Here is a 20,606-nt window from a genome sequence, read left to right on the forward strand (position 1 = left end):
CGCGCGGCGGAGGGGTCGGGGCCCCGGGCCGGCTTTGGCGCGAAATTCTATCCTAGTGCTGGCAGGAGATCGCGTTGCCGCTACCGCCGCCGCCGCCGCTGCTGCTGCCGCCGCGCCCGGGGCTCGCTGAGGCGCCGCGGTGAGTGGGCCTCAGCCCTGCGGTCCGTGAGGGGGGCGGGCGGGTTAGTGGCTCTGGGAAGGTGGTGGAGCGCCTCGGTATCTTTCTGCGTGTCCGATCCGGCGGTGCGAATGGCCCCTTCCGACGCCATGGCCCCGCAGGCCGCCGGGGAACCGGGCAGGAGCCCGGGACGGGGAGCAGGCTCCCTGAGGCAGAGCCCTGCCCGAGCTCTTCGCTGCCTCGTCTAAACCGACGGGCTGGGGTGAGCGAGGCGGGAGCAGCACTCGGGGAGGGGGGGGGGAGGCGGGGGGGGCTGGTGTGTGTGGCGTTTTCCAGAGGGAAAGTCCTTATTTAGGGGGAAAAAAAAAAAAACAACAACAAACAAAAACACACATAAAAACTGAGCGTAAGCAAAGCGTTCGTGATGGTCTCACCCGCCTGGTCGCTGTGAGGTCTGGACGAAAAACTGCAAGCCGTCGTCTTGAAGTGGCCATCGCGGCGGGCGGGCGGCGAGCCCCCGGAGCCCGGGGCCGCGCTGGCCCCAGGGGCAGCCCGAGGGAGCGGGAGGGCGTGGTAACTCATTAATTACAGAGAGTCTCGGTAATTCACAAAACACAGAAGACATCTATCTGATAACTTGTTCTGTGAGTAAGCAAAGTAGCCAGTAACAAGGGAATCGCGTGTTTGTTAGGTGTGCCAGTCAAGCGCTGGACGTGAGAAAAGGAACTGAAGAACAACGCACTACTAAACACCTTCCTTTTTTCCTCCTCCCTCAAAGGAGCGGCGTCGGGAGGCTTCGGTGAAGGTAGGCTTCTCTGAATCACCCGATGCATGCCACGTTCTTCATACACACTGAAAGAATTGATGGCATTTCTATGTATCTGGCCATCTTGAGTCTTTCCCTGCTTTTGTTTTTAAATAATGATACAAATAATTGTTTGTTTTAGCTTTTCCTTGGGAATCATGAACACCCGGCAGCAAAGCAAAATTATCTACTCCTGGTATGGAAAACCCATGAGCTCAGACAGAAAACTGAGGACTTTCCAGTACAAGTAAATAACAGTTATTTCTGGCTTGCTCAGGGCAACTTAATCAATGAATGTTTCTTTACCTTTCTGACATCGGTGAGGTTAACGTGGCAGTCAGTGAGAATATGAGTAAGGTTTTGAGCACTGTGTCATGACACTGTATGTGTATAACAAAAATGTTGTCACAAAGCTCTTGAATTATAAATTGCATAGTGTATAAACAAAAATATTTAATTAAATCTGTGAATAAGTGTTAACTGTTTGAAATATATATGGAAGCTTTTAATTAGGAAACTCAGTTGTAGGCTTTGTAAGAGGGAGCGTAACTAGCTAGAAGATTGACAGGCTGTCAGCTTTAATGATATGTGAATTATAAAGAATGTGAAATCCTGCTAATCTGCACATGTGCATCACTTTCTAGGGGAATCATTATTAAATCAGAAAGAAGCAAAACAGAAACCTGTATACAACTTGGCGAGTTTATTTTAGTAGAAGGGGAGAATGCAGATCAACCTTTTGTGGCACAACTCCTGGATTTATATGAAGATGGTAAGAGAAATAAAATTTTACCTCCTATCTGAGAAATCTTAAAATGTTTTAAAGATACCTATTTCAGGGGGATGTATTTAGCCCATAACCCTTTATCACTGGCCTGATTTATTAAGGAAATTAGGCTTTGGTGATCACTGCATCTGTAGTCACATGCTCCCCAAATAGTTGGGGCTGATGACTAATTTCAACTAAATTTGATAGATAAACAGAGAGCTTAAAGATATGAAATTTTTACAACCTTTTTGCTTAGTTGTCTAATTTAAAAGAAATGGTCCCTGAGGAAGACAGTGTGAGCTCATGCTTTATTTAGAGATTGGAGAATCCAAATGGAGCAAGAGCACTGCAGCCCTGGAACTTGCATCTTATTAGACATTGGGGAATTTAGCAATAAGGTACAAGGCTGAATAAATGGGGCTCGTTACTTCTGTCCCTTGTAGAACTCCTTGTTTATAGATAAAGGTAGATATTAAACAACAAATCATGGAAGGTGAGTGATACAAAGACTATGTCTGAGTCTGAATTAGAAACTACTCATTAGCTATGTCTAATTCCTTCAAACAGTTTTTGTTGTTTGTTTTGGGCCATCATAATAATATTTTGAGGGTTTTTTTAATTCTTTACTTTTTTAACACATAAATACATATCACTCCAGCTTATTTATTTACTAATGCAGATTTATTGTAATGTAACTGAATATTCTTTTCATGCTGGAATGAAACCTGTGAAACTTCCTTGAAAACAAGACTTTCCTGTTGTGTTATATCTTTGACAAATTTGTTACAGATATGTGGCTTTGTTTTTCATTCAAAGATGAAAACCTTAAAATGTAGAGAGGAACTTAATATTCAACTGTTATATGTTCCAGGTGTTTCTTTTAACTCTCTACATTGAATCTGTTCATAGTGTTTATTCAGACTTTCTTCTAGACATTTCAACAACAGGATTCTCTGGTTTGTTAGGCAGTTAATAAATGTGTTTCTGGTTTACCTCTAAAATAACATTGAAATTACAAATACTGTTCCGAAATTTCTCACTTCTCCTTTTATGTCACTCTTTTCAGTTAGTGGGGTCCGATTAGGTCATGTTTATGCAAATAGGGAACATCTTCATTTGTGGTAGTGAACTGGTGGATCAGCTGGTCTGCAGGTATCTTCTGATTGAGACCCTATGTAGGTGGTATTTTAGTCTTTAGAAGTCTCAACTCAAACATTTTAATTTAGCTTAGAAAATGGGAATTGTAATCTCTTATTAGATGCTTTCTCACCCATGTCCAAGGAGGATTTCTATCCTTGGTGGCATTTCAGCTAAAGTCATGGAAGTCTGATGATAACTATCTGCAATACAATAAAATTCTTAATGTTCGCTGACTTTTTTTTTTTTTTTTTTCATTGTTACAGGCATTCAGCAGAAACATGCAGTCGTGCAGTGGTTCTCTCATATTACAGAGATACCTCAGAATAAACGGAAACTGCTTAAAAGAGAGGTTTCTCCTCAGGAGGTGTTTTTTGATCAAGTTCCTGGCTATGACACTGATATAGCCGTGGAGACCATTATTAAAAGTGTCATGGTATGTACTGCAGCCCCTCTACACACAGAGGGAAGAAAGAAACAATTCAAACAGCATAACAGAACAGGGCAGCTACTTTATTCCCTCCCAAACCAAATGTGCAATATGTATTTGTTAATGCAGTTAATATAGGATAGGATAGTTGAAAACTGTTGATATTCTGTCTTTCTTCCATCCCAAAATGACTTTGGTTGTTGGCAGCCAGCTCATTTAGAGGTTTGCATGGAAGGAAGTAATGTGATCAGAGTCCTGTAGTGCAATAAACTTATGCTAGTGTAAATGTAGGTTGAAGGTGTTGCCCTATATAATGAAGGACTGCATGAGTTCCAATAATAAGATCTGTGAATATAAAATAGTTGAATGTTAAATGAACAGTAAATGTTAAGGTATGCCTGTTTTGGTATTTTCTGTTTTTACAGGTAATACCACTGCATCTGGGGGAGGAACTACCTATTCCATTAAACAAGGAACAAACTTTCTATGTAAAACAGTCTTGGGATGGGAAATGCTTTAAGGCTTTGTCCCCTGACATATTCTCTAAGCTGAAAGAAGCTAATAAGAAAGGAGGTGGCATCCCAAAATCTTCAAACTCATTTTTTCCTTTGGATATCATTTCCCCCCTGAAAAAGGAGACAGAGAGAGTTGTTCGGAGTACCACAAAACCCAAAAATGTTGAGTTGGAAATAGAATCGAAACATTCTGCTTCCAAGTCCTCCCTTGCTAAGGAGAGACATTCACAGAGAGTGGCTAATGGCATCAAAACTCCAGCAGCAAGGAAGAAGTTACAGTTAAACAGTATGTATACGGCAATATTCTGTCCATTTGGTAGTTCTGAATGTGATATGTTTTGTGCCCTCTTCATTTTGGGTAGTTCAGACAATGGTAATATTCAACATCAGTTTTTTTAGCTACCTTATTCAGGCTTTGGGGTTAGCCCAAGCCTTTTGGGTGCATCAGTCTTATATCCGTTATTTCAAGCAAGTGTACTGCTTATATCCAATTGCTGTTGCAAATGTTTTATTTGTAAGTGGTAAGTCTAAGTTAAAGCACTTGTTGGCTGAAATGCTATCAATCAGCCTAACTTGACCTCAGAATGTCTCACGTTCTTTAATCTTCTGACGGTGCACTAGAATGTTTACATTGGGCTGGTTGAATAAGCACATTTGATCCTATGTAACATGCCATATTGTCAAACTGGAGCCTGAGTAAAGTTGTAAGTGATGAAGGTGGGTTAGAAAACTGGAAAAAAAAAAACAACCAACAGTTTGTATTCTATTTAGTCATCTTTTTAGAGGAAGTGTATGTCTTCTGTATGTATTCAGTTCCTTGTTCCTGGAGTTTAATGCCGTCCCCTTTCATTAAATGACAGCCACCAAGCCAGTTGTACCATGTCTTCGGAAAGTTAACCAAACCAGCCATATTAAAGCCTGACAAAAGTTCATTTTGCTCTTGATTCTTAGGTCCCACAAGATCTCCTAAAGGCAGGATCCTGGGATGTGAAGTTTTGGAGCTTTTGGATGATGACTGTGATGCTGTAGCACCGTTAGAACCATCAGCTACTAAAAGAAAAGTGAAATTCCCTGGCATTTTAGGCTCGCCACCAAAAATACCTTGCGCCAATGATAAGTCAAAGTCAATGTTTGATACTGCAGACCGATGGCAGAGATTTAGTGATACAATACGATTATCACCCTATAGTAAGGTCAAAGACTCCAGTGAGAAAGCCAAAAATCTTAATATGAAAGACGACATTATATCGTAAGTGATAGCCTTTTTATAGTTATTTTTGCATGGGATTTCTATTTGTATATAATTCTCTTAAAGCACATTTATGAAAAGCTTCTGGAGAGAAAAGCAGGTGAACTTTCTCTGTGTACCGTGTTTTACCTGTTGAGATCACTGAGAGAAGGAGGGATAGCCTAAATAGTTACAAGTGCACTGTGGTGAAGCTCTAGAAAGCATGTTCCTTGGAGGTGAATGAATGATTGGGGAGATAAGAGGAGCTGGCTATAAAGATGGACACAAGCCATTCATGGTTACAAGAACAGAGAGAAGAGGTTGGAAATGGGGAATGGTAGGATGATAGGAAAGGGAATTGAAGCCATATTGATTGTTATGATTTGTACTCATCAGCATGGATAAAAATGTTTCCCTGCAGTCACTGTACGTATGTCATACAGGCTCGAATGTGCCCTACTTGTGACAGCTATTGAGATATGCTGAACTATAGAAAGGGATGCGATTGGCCTCATGAGAATTCTCATGATAATTGTATGTATACTTTCATGCTAATTTTTATGTAGAAAAGAAATCAAAACTCAAAAAGCGTAATTGTTTAATTGTATCTTCACACAGCCTTTAAAAATAGCATTAAGCTGGGGCAGGAGGAGAATGGATCAGACTTTCTTGTATAAAATGTTGCAAGAGGCCAAAACCCAGTCACGTTCCTCTCTTCCTCCTTTCAAAGAGTAAAGATATGGGTGCAACACTTGGTGGATCTGCACCCCATCTTTGTCACTTACTGTATAGCAAAAAAAAAAAAATTACTTTTCATTGATAAGGTAATGGCATTTCAGTGGTATTTATAGATCTAAAAAAAAAAAATTCTGAGACCTGTCTACAAATAATTAATTAATCTCATTGTGTCCTTTGAACTAATAGGAAAGTTGTATTACCAGTAAAGTGTTTCAGTGATAGCGATGAAGAAGTGTCCAAGAAGAGAACAAAGGAATCTCAAAACACAAATAGAAAAATCTACTCTAAAGGGCACATTACAGAGATGGCCAAAGAAAATCATATTTGTTTTCTTTCTCTTAAAAAAAAACCCAAAACAAAAAACTCAAACAAAAAAAAAAAAACCAGAAAAACCCACCAAACCCAGAAACCCAAACAACAACAACAAAAACCCACAACCAAACAAAAAAACACCACTGTTTTGAGCCTGTCCCTTCAGTTTGGCAGTATTATACTTGTAAAATAATTTGGCTGCTAATTAAACTGTACCAGCATCTATTCAGTGCTTTTCACTGACACGTGTGTCTAACTGGGAAAGTGAGGGAAAGCTGTTAATGTGCAGCAGCTGTCAGTCAATGTGAAATAAGTAGCTGTTGCCAGCTGAGGGTGCATCAGGAAACAAAGTGGTATAATGTTGATAGGGCCCAAGTCGGAGATGTCTGTTTTGAACTAATGCTAATGCAGTCTCTATTGTCACAGCATCAAAGGTCAGCTAGCAACTCCGACTTGTACGGACGTAGGGTCTCTCTCTTTAGACTTAGCAGCTTTCCTCAGCTGGTTCACAAAGATTTATAGAAACACACTTTACTGTAAAAATCTTTACAGTACAGACCATGAATGTACTATAGTAAATATTCTGTGGATTTTGGTTTGGTTTGGGTTTTTTTGGCAAAGATATATTGATGAGAGAGTGCGAGAGAGGGGAAATGGTGCTGCCAGTATCCATGCCATAGCCAATCTGTAGATAACTGTAAACAAGAATTCATGCTGGATTGACAGCTATAACAATTGAGTCTGAAGTTTGAAAGGCATTCTCTCCATCTTTACAAGTGTGATGCAAAGAGGAAATACAAATAGCTTTGTGTTTTTTCTTTACAGTTTAATTGGACATCAGGAACTGCATAGTCAGAGCCTTGTATTGACCCCTCGCTCCCGTAGAACATGCGCACAGAAAACAAGCGCTCGCATTGCAGAGCAAATCAGGTAAACTTTTACGTCTATGATATCTTATTCAGATTGCTATTGATAGCTTGAAGCCTTGAGAGTTTGGCTAGCTTGATATTGAAATGCAAATGGTTCTAGAAGCACAGCTTAATTGCAGTGTGAGTGAAAACTGTCTCACGTTCAGAAACATAAAGCCGACTCATGGTGTTCATCAGAAAACTGACTTCCTTTTAAACCAGCCTATTAAATAGCCATGGAAAATTAACAGCTCAGGTAAAAAAATATCTTGGCTTGCTGATTATGATAACTACAGAAAAAGCTGAAAATGTACAAGTGATACTTCGTAGTGTGTGGAGTTGTATGTATTTTTTTAAAACTCATGTCATTTCTGTTTCTCACAGCATATTAAATACACTAGAGTCAAACCAGGAAGAGGATTTCCTCTCTAGCTCAGACAGCTCTTACTCTTCAAGTAGTGAGGAGGAAGAGAAGGATGATGTGTTCTGTACCCCAGAAAAGAAAACTAAATCAAGCAGAATATTCAGCACCCCAAAATCTTCAAGGAAGTCTTCAGTTCACACTCCTGCTAAGACCCTGAAGAAAACTGTAAGGTTCCATATAAAAGAGCTATTTTTATTATTTCTGAGCCAATTATTTGAATGCTTGATGCCTGTGTACCGAAGTTAAGTATCTGAACCCCTTAGCTTTTAATGAAACATTATCTTGATTCATATGATCTTTGATATGAGTAGGTTATGCAAATGTATAAAAGACTTGCATATTGTGAATGTTGTGACAACGTTGATCAGAAAGCTCTAGCCTAGACAGGGAAAACGTTGGATTGGACTGGAGCCGAACAAACTGATTAATCCTTTTATGGCCACCATTTTTACTTTTATTGTAAGCTGCGCACTGAGGCATTTTAGTTCTATTTCTGTCTAGTCTTTATGTATAGCAGAAAGCCATAAGACCAACTTTGTGCTTGGCGGTAGAGCTATCCTGGTTCTTGAAAGCTTACCAATGTGCAGATGGTTACCAACACAAAAGGGATGCTCTACAGCGTTCGTGGCCACGCCAGAGTGTGGCCAGCAGTTTCTCATAGCGTCATGGCCGCTGATGGAGATGGGATACCAGGCTACATGAATCTTAGGCCTCACTCATTAAGACTGTGTTCAGCACCATAGCCAGGTACATACTGTCAATGGCTAATTTTTACTCTGTGTTTATGAAATGTCTGACACAGAAAACCTAGCATAACTAGAACTTGTAAGCACAACAAAGAAGAATAATTAAGATATCATATGGCTTTTTTTGTTTGGACAATGAAATTGAGATAGATCAATTTCTAGTTGCTTGCTGTTTCTTAAGAACCAAATCACTTTGTAACGCAGCACTTCAGAAAAGCATTAATTTAAAAATTCTTCAGACAGTTAAAAGGTGCAATTGTCTTTGTCACCACCCCCTTTCTAGTTTCTTTTTTCCCTTAGGAAGAAAAAAGACCATGAGGCTTGTTTGGTAATTCTCTTTGTAAAGACTGTTTCCCTTTTCATCTTGTACTCTGGTATCCCTGGGTAGTCTTTGTGCATAAGTGATGTTTGGGAAACTTGTAGGAATGATCGGTCTCCAACAGAAATTGCCGTATGTAGAAAATCTGCTGGAGGTTGTAACTTTTCTCTGCAGCCTTTACCAGGAACACCAAAGACACCCCGGAACGCAACTCCTGAAATTCCTAGGCGCAACCATGAAGCACAGAAACCAGCCAGTATACTAGAAGAAGCCAGATTAAGGTAATGTGTGATCAAGGGAGGAAATCATCTTTCTGTATCAGGTATGCAGAGCAGTAGGTTATGCTGAAATAGGGAAATATCTTTACCATATTGAATAAATTTGGTAAAAATGCACAATGTTTTGATACCACAAGAGCGTTTATGAATTTACAGTACAATACTGGATTTACAAATACTAGTAGTACTTTCACAGTTTCAAATTATTGTAACCAGTCCATGCTAAATTCTTCAGAACTAGATATCTGTCTTTATTCTGTGCAACATTAGAAAAACAAAGATCCTCTCTTATTAGCTTTAGATAGTCAAGGTACAGTATTTGTCTCCTCTTGGTGTGTGAAAAAGCTTTATATTGCATCATTGCAGATTTTCACAGTGGAAAAAAAAATGCATTCAGGATTGAATGTATCTTTCAAACTGAGTTTTAGTTTTTTCAGTTTCCTATAAGCGGTCTTCCCTGTTTTATCCTACCTCTACACTGACTTACCATTTTTTTTGTGAATTGCAACAGCTAGATCTTTATTGCTGTATGTTCGTGCTGTTTGTTTACGAAGAAGATTGTTCAGCCCTCTTAAAACTTAAAATCACACTAGGCTATTTCTTTTGCGATGCTTGACATTGGTGTTCAGGCTTAAAGTATGTAAGAGTTTTTAAAAACTGCACACAACTGTGAAAGGTGGTGTGTCTGTAGGCTCTTCAGGCAAAACTGTGAAAATGCAACTTAGACCTCCTATTTCAATTTTCTTTTTCTTTTCTTTTTTAATCAAAAGGCTGCATGTTTCTGCTATCCCAGAATCTCTGCCTTGTCGTGAGGAAGAATTCCAGGATATCTATAACTTTGTGGAAAGCAAACTTATTGATGGTACAGGAGGGTGAGTTTGTTGGTGAGACTGTAACTGAGATCACATCTACCTATGGCATAACAGCAGTCAGACAATCAACACTACTTTTATTTAAAAAAGTTGTCATCATTTGGCTGATTAAAGTTCCTAGTTGAATTTTCCTGGTATTTTTCTTCCTTAAGAAGGGTTGTGCATAGAAATAATGTGGGCTCCTTTACTGTACAGATTCAAATTAAAGACCGAAATAACTAGTCAATTTTAGATGTCTGGGAAACCTTTTTTTTTTTTCTTTTTTAAAAAAAGAGGTAACTTATATTTATGAAGTATTTTAGGTTGTTAATTGCTTCAGTAATAACAAAAATCTTCATGATCCTCCAATGTGTTATGTGTCCCAGTTTGCAAATGAAGTAACTGAAATATAAGGAATTGCCTGAAGTGATAGAGGAGTAGGATTCGAGGCTGGTCTCAGAGCCCAGGAATTCCAGCTCATAAATCCTAAGAGTGTTACCATTTTGCTCAGGCTGCTGAAAAGGTTTTCTCCTTTTGTAGGTGCATGTATATTTCTGGAGTGCCTGGAACAGGTAAAACTGCAACTGTTCACGAAGTAATTCGCTGTCTTCAGGAAGCTGCAGAAAATGATGACCTACCATCATTCCAGTTTGTAGAGATTAATGGCATGAAGCTGACTGACCCTCACCAAGCTTACGTGCAGATACTAGAGGTAAGTAAAGCTTCTTCAATGGCTCTCTGGTTTGAAAGAAGAAGAAATCTTATGCTTTGCCATCAGATCCTTGATGTATTACAGGATTCAAGTCACTTAATATATCGATACTTCTAAGTAGTCCCTCTGAGCGACAGTATGCTTCTATCTTAGAGCAGGTTAAAAAATAATTAACTTAAGGGCATGGCCAACTTCTTGAACTATTTTGCTTTCAGCTGCATAAGGGCAGTGGCTGGGAAATAGCCTAATTTATTACATCCACTCAGGTTTAAAAAAATCTAAACCACATTCTTTTTATATTTTCCCCTTCTATAACTTTTTCTGCACATGTATGTTTAAAAAGTTACAGAGGTGAGAACTCTGGAAGTCAGTATGTCAGTGGAATGATGACTAAGAGGTTCTTAATGGTTAATTGTTCTGTCATCATAGCAATCCAGCTAAAGAGGGACTATCCCTGTCAACAAGACTGTGTTTCAGATTTCCATGGCAAACTGGTCTGCAGCATCTCATCTTGGACTACTGACTGTGCTTGTGTTTATATGGGCGTGAATTAACCTTCTGAGGACTGGATTAAGATCACCCAATAGGCATTAGGTAGTAACTGCTCAAGACCTTTGTCAGTCTAGGCGAACTTTAAGCCAGTGACCTGGAAATGAAACGATGGTTTCCTGAAGCATCTAGTCCCTTTTCTTATAAACTTCTGCCCCATTTATTTGTTTGACATCTTCTATCTGAGCAGTAAGTGGAATACATTGATCTAATATCCCTATCCTCATAGTTGGGAGTTAAATTTACATATTTGCATCCTTTCCTCAAACCAGCATAGACAGTGTCTTGCTGAGGGATTTGTTGTAGCCAGGTCACTGTTTCTTTAGCATAGTGAAATGCTTCATGACACTTACCTTATCTCATGGTAATGTTAAGGTATTTTAACACTCTTTGTTGCTATCCCGTTCAGCATACATCTTTTAAAAAAAAAAATAATTTAAATCAATAAAGAATAGGCCTTTGGAAGTAAAATTTGTTGCCCCCCATGGGCCCTGAACCCTTTAAGCTAGCCCAGTTAAATATCCTCCAGGGGAGCACATAGTCAAATAAACCACTTATTTCTCTGGTTCCTTCTGCCTCAGCTGTTACCCAAGTACCCTAGCTAGGCCACTGCTGCTTTTCTGATTGCTGCATCTCTTGCTGCGGGTCAATCTCAAGATCCAGTTTGCTGATGTTTCTTTGCATCACTGAAGCAAATTCTGGAGTGTTCACTACTGCAGTTACCTCACTGTCATAGGAGAGTTTATAGAGAAGGAACAGGGACAAGAAGGCCTGGACAGATGAAGGAGATAAGGTTAAATACCTGGGTGTATTTCAGTGTGCCAGTTCTGCCACAACAAATTGAACTCTGTGGTGTATTGGATGCCCAGTTCCAGAGCTGTAGAATCAGGATCCTCTGGGATCCAACTGCTTTATATGATTGATTCAGATTGTCCTGACGGAATAGGAAACATGAAACAAATATAGATTATACATTATTGTCATGCTCTGGCTTGTTTAATAATTATGAAATCTCAGGTAATTTTTTAAGGGATTCTGGAGAACAAATATAATTTTCAAATGCAATCTCCATTTTACTTTACCGCTTGACTCTGAACTATGTTGCACAATTGATGCAGCATATATAGTGTCATTTTGAAATGTCATGCTTTAATTTCTGTATATCTTTGGACCTGCAAGGGAAGAGGTAACGTACAGTCAGCTCATCTGTTTTGCCATATATATTGCAGAAGCAGTTCTTGTTGAAGGTATATTTTTAGCTTAGAGTTGAATAAACTATTTAGTTCTAGGTCCTGCTGATGATTCATTAATATTTTAATGAGAGTCCAAGATTACTGAAGTCAGGCCATTCTTGTCAACTGACTTAGGTTTTCACTAGGTATTTTGCATTCAGAGACACCCTTGAGGGTATGCTAGGTTTAGAGTCCTCTTGAGACTGCGTTCAGGATTTCTTAATGAATCTGTATTTAAGACAAATTGCAGGAAATTCTAATGGCCTTTGTTTTTAGCTATGTATTCTCTTGTTTCCATTCTCCTTTATGGACAGTTTCTGGTAGACCTGAGTGTCTTATGAGCTACTTTTTTTTTTTTTTTTTTTTTACTTTCCCCTTCTCCACCCCCATAAAAAAAATCCAGATGCTTGGTGTTGAGTGTTAGAGAAAAGTTAAAACTGAATAGGAGTTAAACTTCCTATTTCCAGGGGTTTGGTGTGATTAACCTGCACCATTGTTTAATCCTTGTCCAGTTACTGACAGGTCAGAAGGTGACAGCAACCCATGCTGCAGCACTGTTGGCAAAACTGTTCAATACACCTGGACCAAAGAGGAAGACCACAGTGCTGATAGTGGATGAGGTGAGACAAAGAATCCTTCATTCTTTCCTTAAAGTATCATAAGAAATGAGGTTTTGGAGGATGGAAAAAGACATGCTTAGAGTATATCATATGGGATCTAAAAGGAATAGACTTAGGAGAGAAGACACAAATAGTTCCTCTTAGCCTTAGTAGGAAACTGAATTTAAATGGGCAAGTATCCTGTCGCCGTATTGTTCTCTGCCTTGGATTTCACACTGGTTTTATGTTTTGTTTTGGTCCAAGTCATGGAGTGAGTTGTTCTATCAAGTCCTAAATACCATAGAACTCAACTGTATTTTGTCTGGAAGCTGCTGCTTTTCCAGTGAGAAAACTTACAGCGTAATAAGTCATAGCCAGTTTTGAAACTCCTTGAATGTGCTATGTTTGGCAATAAACAAATGCACACTTATTTTTTGCTGTAAGCTAATTCAGGTTCTCACATGGAGGGTCTTTTAATCTTGTTAGATGTAGTATTAATATCACAGTAGTATTTAAAAACTCCAGCTGTTTAATCACTCTACTGTGATTAATACTGTTCAAACATCTAGTAGGACTGTGCTTTTCCAAAAGAGATTAGAGCCCTAATTCAGAAAATGCAGTCCTATTAGTAGATGGATAAAGGAAACACAACAGAGACAGCTCGTTCAGAATTGTGTAAGAAGTCTTCCGTGGCAGCGCTAGCTCCCTCAGACCCCCGTTCTTTTCCAGTCTAATTCTTCTCTCTCTGTGCCTGCAGCTTGATCTTCTGTGGACCCGGAAACAGAATGTGATGTACAATTTATTTGACTGGCCAACTCAAAAGCACTCCAAGTTAATCATCTTGGCCATTGCTAACACCATGGACTTGCCAGAGAGAATAATGATGAACAGAGTAGCTAGCAGACTGGTACGTCCTAGCAGTTTTGTTGCTATGCTAGAAAATGAGAACAGATTAAATACTGTATGCAGTCAAAAGTAATCCAGGAGAAAGGTAGGATTGGTTACATCAAAGGTTAAACAATGCTTTTATAATTCCCTTTCCTCTCCAGAGGGCAGATGATGAACACACAAATCTTAGCAAAGTAAGTTTAGGAGCCAGCTTGCTAATCAGATGTTATGCCATGTAAGTACACTGTGTTCTTGTAAGAATGAATTAAGAATGCAGATGTCTTTTTAAACATATTAAGATTTGGATAATCAAATGCTGTGCTTAATGGTTAAGCTGCTTACTCTAGAGTTCAGAGGAATTCTCTTCTGGTTTCCCTTCCTCTTCCCCCTTTCATTCCAGGCACCTGGTTACTTATCTCTGTTTGCCATCATCAGCTGGTAGATTTTCTGTCCAAAGGTATCCAACAAAGAAAGTTGGATGCACTCTACAGCTGTGCTGAATACATTTTCCGAGGTCATCACTTCATCGCTGCTCTGAAAAGGGATTTGCAAAATCAGTGCTCTGTGCCTCCATCATTCTGAGACTCAAAAATAGTTCCGCAGTGTGTGAATTGCCTTCCCCCACCCGCTAAACCTGCAGATCGGCTGACTCCATATAGTCACAAGAGAGGATAATTTTGCATAAGAAATGGAAAACTCGGGCCTCCTGCAGAATATGAAAGGCAGTGCACCATCTATAACGTAGATTGTCCTTCTCATCTGAAAGCAGTTTTTATTAGCTTGAGCCAGAAGAGAATTTAATTTTTGGTTGGTTGCTAATGTGAAGTCAATAGTATGACTGTCTACATGTATACAGACTTGCTAAAGGAGACATGAATATTTTTTAATAGCTTCTGCTGTTACTGTATTAAAAAATAAAGTGTAAACAGTTGCAATCAAAAGATTTTTGTACTAGGTGGCTCTGATTTGTTTACAAGTTTTTTTTAGAGAAATTTGAATTACAGTATCAGCATTGCTTGCTCCTCAGGCCTTTCAGTGGGAAGGTCCAACCAGTGGTCCTCACTTAGTCAACAATTTTGTGGATTTGCACGTTTTTTTTTCACAAATGTGAAGTGGAAGATTTGATTAAAGCATGTCACTTAGAGGGGGAGGATGTGAAAGACTGATTGCTCCTACCAGAGAAAATAAAACTAACTAACCGCTAGAGCAGTTTAGAGTTTTCAAGCACTACAAACGCTTCTCACTCTATTGTATTATTTACTATAGGGCCTCACCAGAATGTCCTTTCAGCCCTACACCTACAAACAGTTACAGCAAATTATTTCATCCAGACTGAACAGCATGAAGGCATTTGAAGAGGATGCGATTCAGCTAGTTTCCAGAAAGGTAAGCACAGTACAGATGTCTGTCCTTTGTGTTGTGCTAGGTAAAGAGTGGGGGGGGCAGCGGGGGAGAATTTTGTCACAGTAGTCAGACTTGGTTCTGTGGTTATATGTTCTGTATTGGAGACAAAGTGGGGCGCAAGTAGTGGATCATACAATATGTTCTCTCTAAGGTGTGCAGGGTATTTTCGCAGGAAACATTGCTAAAGCAGTGTCCTTGCTTTTTCCACCTACTTTGAGAAGGCAGCAGTATATTCCAAGAGCTGGAGGCATGACAACAAGAGTCGTGATAATGCATAATGATAAGATGTCAGCTTTCTCCAGTGTTTGGCATAACGTGAGTCATTGGATGATCTTGAAAAAAAAAAAACCTAGTATGCCAGTGGCAGTGGAAATATCCATATTCATTTTCTTTCTCAAGATGTTTAAAGCCTTGGCGTAATAGATAGCACCTGTTCTGTTGCCAGTCTTAATACTCAGTTGTATAAAAAATAAATACTGCATTAGGGATCAGTAGCTTCTCAAAATAAGATGTATGCATTATTTAATGTCTTATGTTAGCAATTGTACATTAAAATAATCCGTTAAAATTATGTTAGAACATCTGTAAACCAGTATATGCTTAAACTTCTGCTAAGCATCATGGTAGGATAAAGAAAAAAAGTACTCATAAATGGTCAGAAGTAAATATAAGCATTTGTCTTGTTATGAAGGGTCCACCTTTTTTTAAGAATAATAGTGATGATTTTGCAGACTGAATAATCTGCAGTGTTTTTTCCAGTATGATTTTCTTCAGAAAATCTAGAAAAATAACTCCCAATTAGATTTTCTAAAGGGTTTCTCATTCTTGGCTCCAGCTGGGTTCTAAGGCTTTCATACATTATCAGCATCTACTGGGAAAACTAGGCCAGTGCTCTATCTAGCGAATGTTCATAGCTTTATTAAAATTTTAAACCACAAGTGGTGTTTTAAGAGTATTTAGTTTCAGAAATTTCAGACGCCTAAAAATTTTCAGGCATGTGTAAATGTGAATTCACTATCCCAGATGTTACTTTAAGACCTACTAAATAATATTAGTGTACTCAAAATCAGTATTCTATTGAGTATGGAAAAACTGAGGAGTTTTTTGCCCCCTTTTGTTTTTTTTTTCTTTGCGTGAACATGGATTATGGTAGGGTCTTTATTGATAACATTTCTGAAAACCTCTGGTGTTGAACTGAACTGCTCACATTAAATTTCCTGGATTTTTTTTTTTTTAAACCTCTGACTTCTGTGGTTATAGAAAAAAGTTCAGTCTTGAATTTGTGATGACCAGATCAGGGTGGGGTTGTGGGAGGGTTGTTTCTGTTGGTTTTGGTCAATAGGATTCTTATTTAAAATCTGGGATTCTAGTAACATAGTTCACAGGAGCATTGATCTCCTGTTTGTGGTTTGGGGTTGTGGTTTGGGGTTTTTTGTTTGGGGGGTTTTTTTGTTGTCTATTGGTTCTTGCTAAACTTTTTCTCAACTTGTAGGAAATATTGCTACAAACCTGTCATGTTTACTTTCAGGTTGCAGCACTGTCCGGAGATGCAAGGCGTTGCCTTGATATCTGCAGAAGGGCCACTGAGATCTGTGAGTTTGCTAGCCAAAAGAGAACCCCTGAAATAGTCAGGATGGCCCACATAACAGAAGCCATAGATGAAATGTTTTCATCACCATATATAAATGCAATCAGGTAAAAACATTTCTCAGAGGAATTTCTTTTATTATGTCTTTTTCACCGGGCTATTCCTCACTACTCTTTGAGAGCGTATGTGATGCACCATGCTTTGTTGAAGTATGATACAAAACAAACGTTGCAGCACAGCTAGGAGAGAGAGGTGCAAAATAGGAATTAAAGACGGGAAACAAAGGCATAGAAATCACTTGTACAAGTTTATACAGGATGTTTCCATGTTAGTGTGTTAGCTCAGATCAGGAGGGGGCTTTTGAAATTTCCTAATTGTCCCTGCTTACTGTACATTGATTTCACTGAACAGCAGTTTCCAAGTACATATATTTGAATTCCTTCCAGTTGGAACTAAATCTGGAAGATATACTCAGGAGCCAACAACTACAAACACTACTGTTTATTCAGCATACTGGACCAGACTTTGAGCTAGACTGAAGGAAAAAACACTCAGATGTGCATAGAATAGGCACCAGGTCCTCAAGCGTCAACTCTTCCCCTCTATATATCTGCTTGTATTATGCCACTGTCTTTGCGCGCTTAGATGGAGCCACAGATGTCTGAGCAGAATGCAAGACTTTCCCATTTGAACTGGTTTCTTTCTTTAACATAAATAGATTCTGTTAGGACTTCCAAAAGGTTTCCTGTGGGAATATATATGAGGAATTCTGTTGCCTTTCAGTGCTCTGCACAAGCTGTAACTTGGTCAAGTGCTTTACCAGTTTCTGATCAAAAGGAAGAGAATGGGTTTCAGCAGGGAAGGGGGGACTAAAGGGTGCAAATAGGATATTTTGCTGGATGTACAAGTACTGCTTTTACTGTGCTACTTGGGCCTGAAAACCTGAATGTTAATTTGTTAATTCATAAATGTAAGTTGACCATAACACACTGCAGAACATGCGTGATGTACGGAATGAAACGTTGTGTTCAGATACATCGAAAGAAAGGTGAGGGGAAGTGAAATGCAGTGTATTGTGGTGCTAGGGTGGCAGGCTGTATATAATGGCTAGTTGACATGAACTACCCCTCCTGGCTAGAAAAATACCCTGCATTTAAATATGTGCTTACCAAGCAGTTTCCCTTCCAGGCTTCTTCCTAAGTTAGGAAGTTTTCATAAGTTCTAAACGTGGCAGACTGATTTTTGTTTTGATATGCAGGAATGCCTCATTGCACGAGCAGATCTTTTTGAAAGCAATTTTAGCAGAGTTTCGCAGGGCAGGAGTTGAGGAGGCAACAGTTCAACAGGTATGTTTTGTGTTTTAAAGTACTTTTTTCTTTTACAAAAGGGGGGCACTGTCAAAATTATCAGGCAAAAGTGTAAATATTTAAATATTTGGGGGGTTTAATCTTAAAATTTGATGGAAGACAATATGATAGCAAGGTAAATTGGGGCATGGCTGTCCAGGCCAGGTGTAAAGCCTACTTGAATGCTACCACCTCTTTTTCAATGGGACTAAATACTTATAATTGGAAACACCTGCTGTTTTATTAATGTTACCAGTGATCTGGATCACAAAGTGATTTTTTTTTTTTTTTTTTTTGGCCTGCACCTGAAAGTATTGCATGCCTCTACCTGACATGCTTTATAACAGGAAAAATAAGAGAACTGAAAATATTAGGCAACATAGTTCAAGGAGGAAAACTGAAAGTTGATTCCAACTTGTGTATCGCTGTCTTTCTCAATAGAGGCAGGTATAGCCCTAGTAGCTTCACTTTTTCTAGTAGACCCCTAAAACACTTGGCACCAGCAGAGCTGTGAAGACTCTGCACAGAGTCCGTGTCATGATTCACAATGTGGAAGCTAAATGTTAATACTTATAAAAATGTTTAGAACTATATATTTGTATATAAAATAACCTGCCAGTTTTATTTGGTTCTACAGGTTTGTAAGTAAGCATTTTAATTACATTTTCTGTTACTGGCTCCTGAACATCTGCATCAGTTGATTGCATAGATACACTGGGCAATTGGTTCTTGAACTTCAAAGAATATTTTGTTAGACTGATTTGTTACATGTTTCCCTTATTTTTCCTCTAACACCAAAAAGGTTTTCTTCTGCTTTTTCTAAATAGAAAAGCAGAAGACCCCAACTGATTCTTGTTACGGATTTACTAGTCTGTGTGATTTGTGACAAATTCTCCTGTGCTTAAAGGTGTATCATGCCTTTCTAAGCTGTGATCTTTCATGTTTGTAGTCAGTGTGACTCATGCTTACTTGTCACTGGGCCTGAATATCACTTCTGAGCGGATTGATATGTGTAATTAGTTGTATGTCAGCCCTTAATCTTCTGGATAAACTTTAGTCCGGTGGAAGAAGAGGTGCAGCAACAGATAAAATGATCTAGTTAAAAAAATTGCAGAAAAGGTAGGTTGCTAATTGTTTTGCTTTTTGGCTATATAAAAAAATGAAACTATAGCTTGGAATTGTTACTTCCTTGACAAAGTCCTAACAGTTTGTGCTAAAACAGCAGCATGTGTGCATTTCATCTGAGCGGACTGGAGCTAGTTTTTCCTCTCCTCCCATAGACGTGGAGGGAAGGAAGCTTCTCTCTTTCACCTTGGCCAACTAGATTGCAGCAGGAGGTAAATGTGGCCCGTGTCCTTTTTCTCTGTTTTAATAGGTCTATCATCAACACATAGCGCTGTGTAGAATTGAAGGCATGCAGAGTCCTACGGTATCGGAAATTATGGCGATTTGTTCAAGACTTGGCGCCTGCAGGCTCTTGCTGGTGGAGTCCAGTAATAAGTATCTTCACATGCGGGTGCGACTAAATATCAGCCAGGACGATGTCATGTACGCATTCAAGGATGAATAAGGCAACAAGAGATTTTATTTTTCTGATAAGTATAAATATTTTAAATAGTCTATTTTTAATTTTTTTAATTGTTGATGAAATGGAAATAGTGAAATGTATTTTTTCTAAATACTTTGGTTAAATGTTTGATGTGTTAAAGCACTTTTTGTATAATAAAGAATTTGCTTCAAAGCATTTTAAATATTTGAAATCAAATTATTTGTTTTTAAAATATTTTTATGTGCTGGTAACTGGTCCCCTTTCAGCTGAGGTGTATGAACGGAAACTGAGTACTTGCATCACTACTAGTGCGAAGGAGCTTTTTTTCTTCAGACTAGCGCTGGTTTTGTGGCATTGCAGTTTATGTAGCTTTTCTTCGTTGACCTTTATTGAATATAAAAGACATCACTAAAATATGATGTAACTTACATTACTGATACAATGAAAACGAACTTTTAGTTTGCAATCAAGGCTGAATATTTGAATTGAGGAGACTGTGTGCTACCAGGAAAGTAAAAATACCAGATGAAATTTGTCATTCAAGTAACCAACTTCTTGATTGATTGATATCAAGGATTGCTTCAAAGAAATTGCCTCAGGTAATGCAGGTCTGTTGAAATCCACTTTTGTAATCGAACTGTTTACCAAAATATATTAGTCACTGGGAGATGGATAGTTTGAAAACACTGCTTAAAATTGTGTTGCTGTGGAACAGGCTCCAAAAATTGTTCTTGTTGAGTGATCTTGGTAAATTAAAAATGGAAGTGGCCTGAGCGGCAGGTACGAGAAAAGTGACTTCTTGCGGAGAGCTCACTTTTGTAGGATTAGACAATGAATCCGTACCCTGGCAAAGTGAACGGGATTGCTGTAACGTGGCTGCAGCTTCTGTAGCAGACTGAAGACTTTGCAGCAGCTTCAGAAAACTGTAGAAATGGATGTTAAATAGACTTGTGGGTCAGAAAAACTAACGTCAGCGGCATTCCTTTTTGTAATGCATTTCTGAAATGCTACGGGTCATTACTAACGCAGAGCAGTAGAAGTGGCAAGTTGGAATTTCAGCTTTTCAGCAGGAGGATGCATAAATGCAAAGCGGGCGGGGTGGGGGTAACTCTGTCGCCGGAAGGCAGCGCTGGCCAGCTGAAGTTTTTACTGTTAACGCTT

The 20,606-nt window shown here is 39.0% G+C and overlaps 1 protein-coding gene across 4 annotated transcripts; it reads left to right on the forward strand.

Annotated features, from left to right (window-relative positions):
• Nucleotides 1–19,640, forward strand: ORC1 (origin recognition complex subunit 1). 4 transcript variants are annotated; one of them, XM_087734534.1, is made up of 18 exons: nt 1–139; nt 897–923; nt 1,066–1,170; nt 1,568–1,695; nt 3,096–3,265; nt 3,685–4,060; nt 4,726–5,023; nt 6,878–6,982; nt 7,345–7,549; nt 8,624–8,730; nt 9,498–9,599; nt 10,119–10,290; nt 12,584–12,691; nt 13,428–13,577; nt 14,825–14,944; nt 16,491–16,657; nt 17,809–17,896; nt 19,272–19,640. In XM_087734534.1, the coding sequence occupies exons 3-18, from the start codon at nt 1,082–1,084 to the stop codon at nt 19,464–19,466; spliced, it is 2,580 nt and encodes an 859-aa protein (XP_087590660.1). In that variant the 5' UTR covers nt 1–139; nt 897–923; nt 1,066–1,081; the 3' UTR covers nt 19,467–19,640. The 4 variants fall into 4 exon arrangements, with proteins under 4 accessions (XP_087590660.1, XP_087590658.1, XP_087590661.1 ...); XM_087734532.1 differs by having other exon boundaries at nt 3–139; nt 810–923; XM_087734533.1 differs by lacking the exon at nt 1–139 and adding an exon at nt 159–380 and having other exon boundaries at nt 810–923.
• The last annotated feature ends 966 nt before the right edge of the window (nt 19,641–20,606 follow it).

The sequence above is a fragment of the Nipponia nippon genome, unplaced genomic scaffold (genome assembly GCF_047370975.1).
Source record: "Nipponia nippon isolate SJK-2023a ecotype South Korea unplaced genomic scaffold, ASM4737097v1 scaffold_5, whole genome shotgun sequence".
NCBI lineage: Eukaryota > Metazoa > Chordata > Aves > Pelecaniformes > Threskiornithidae > Nipponia > Nipponia nippon.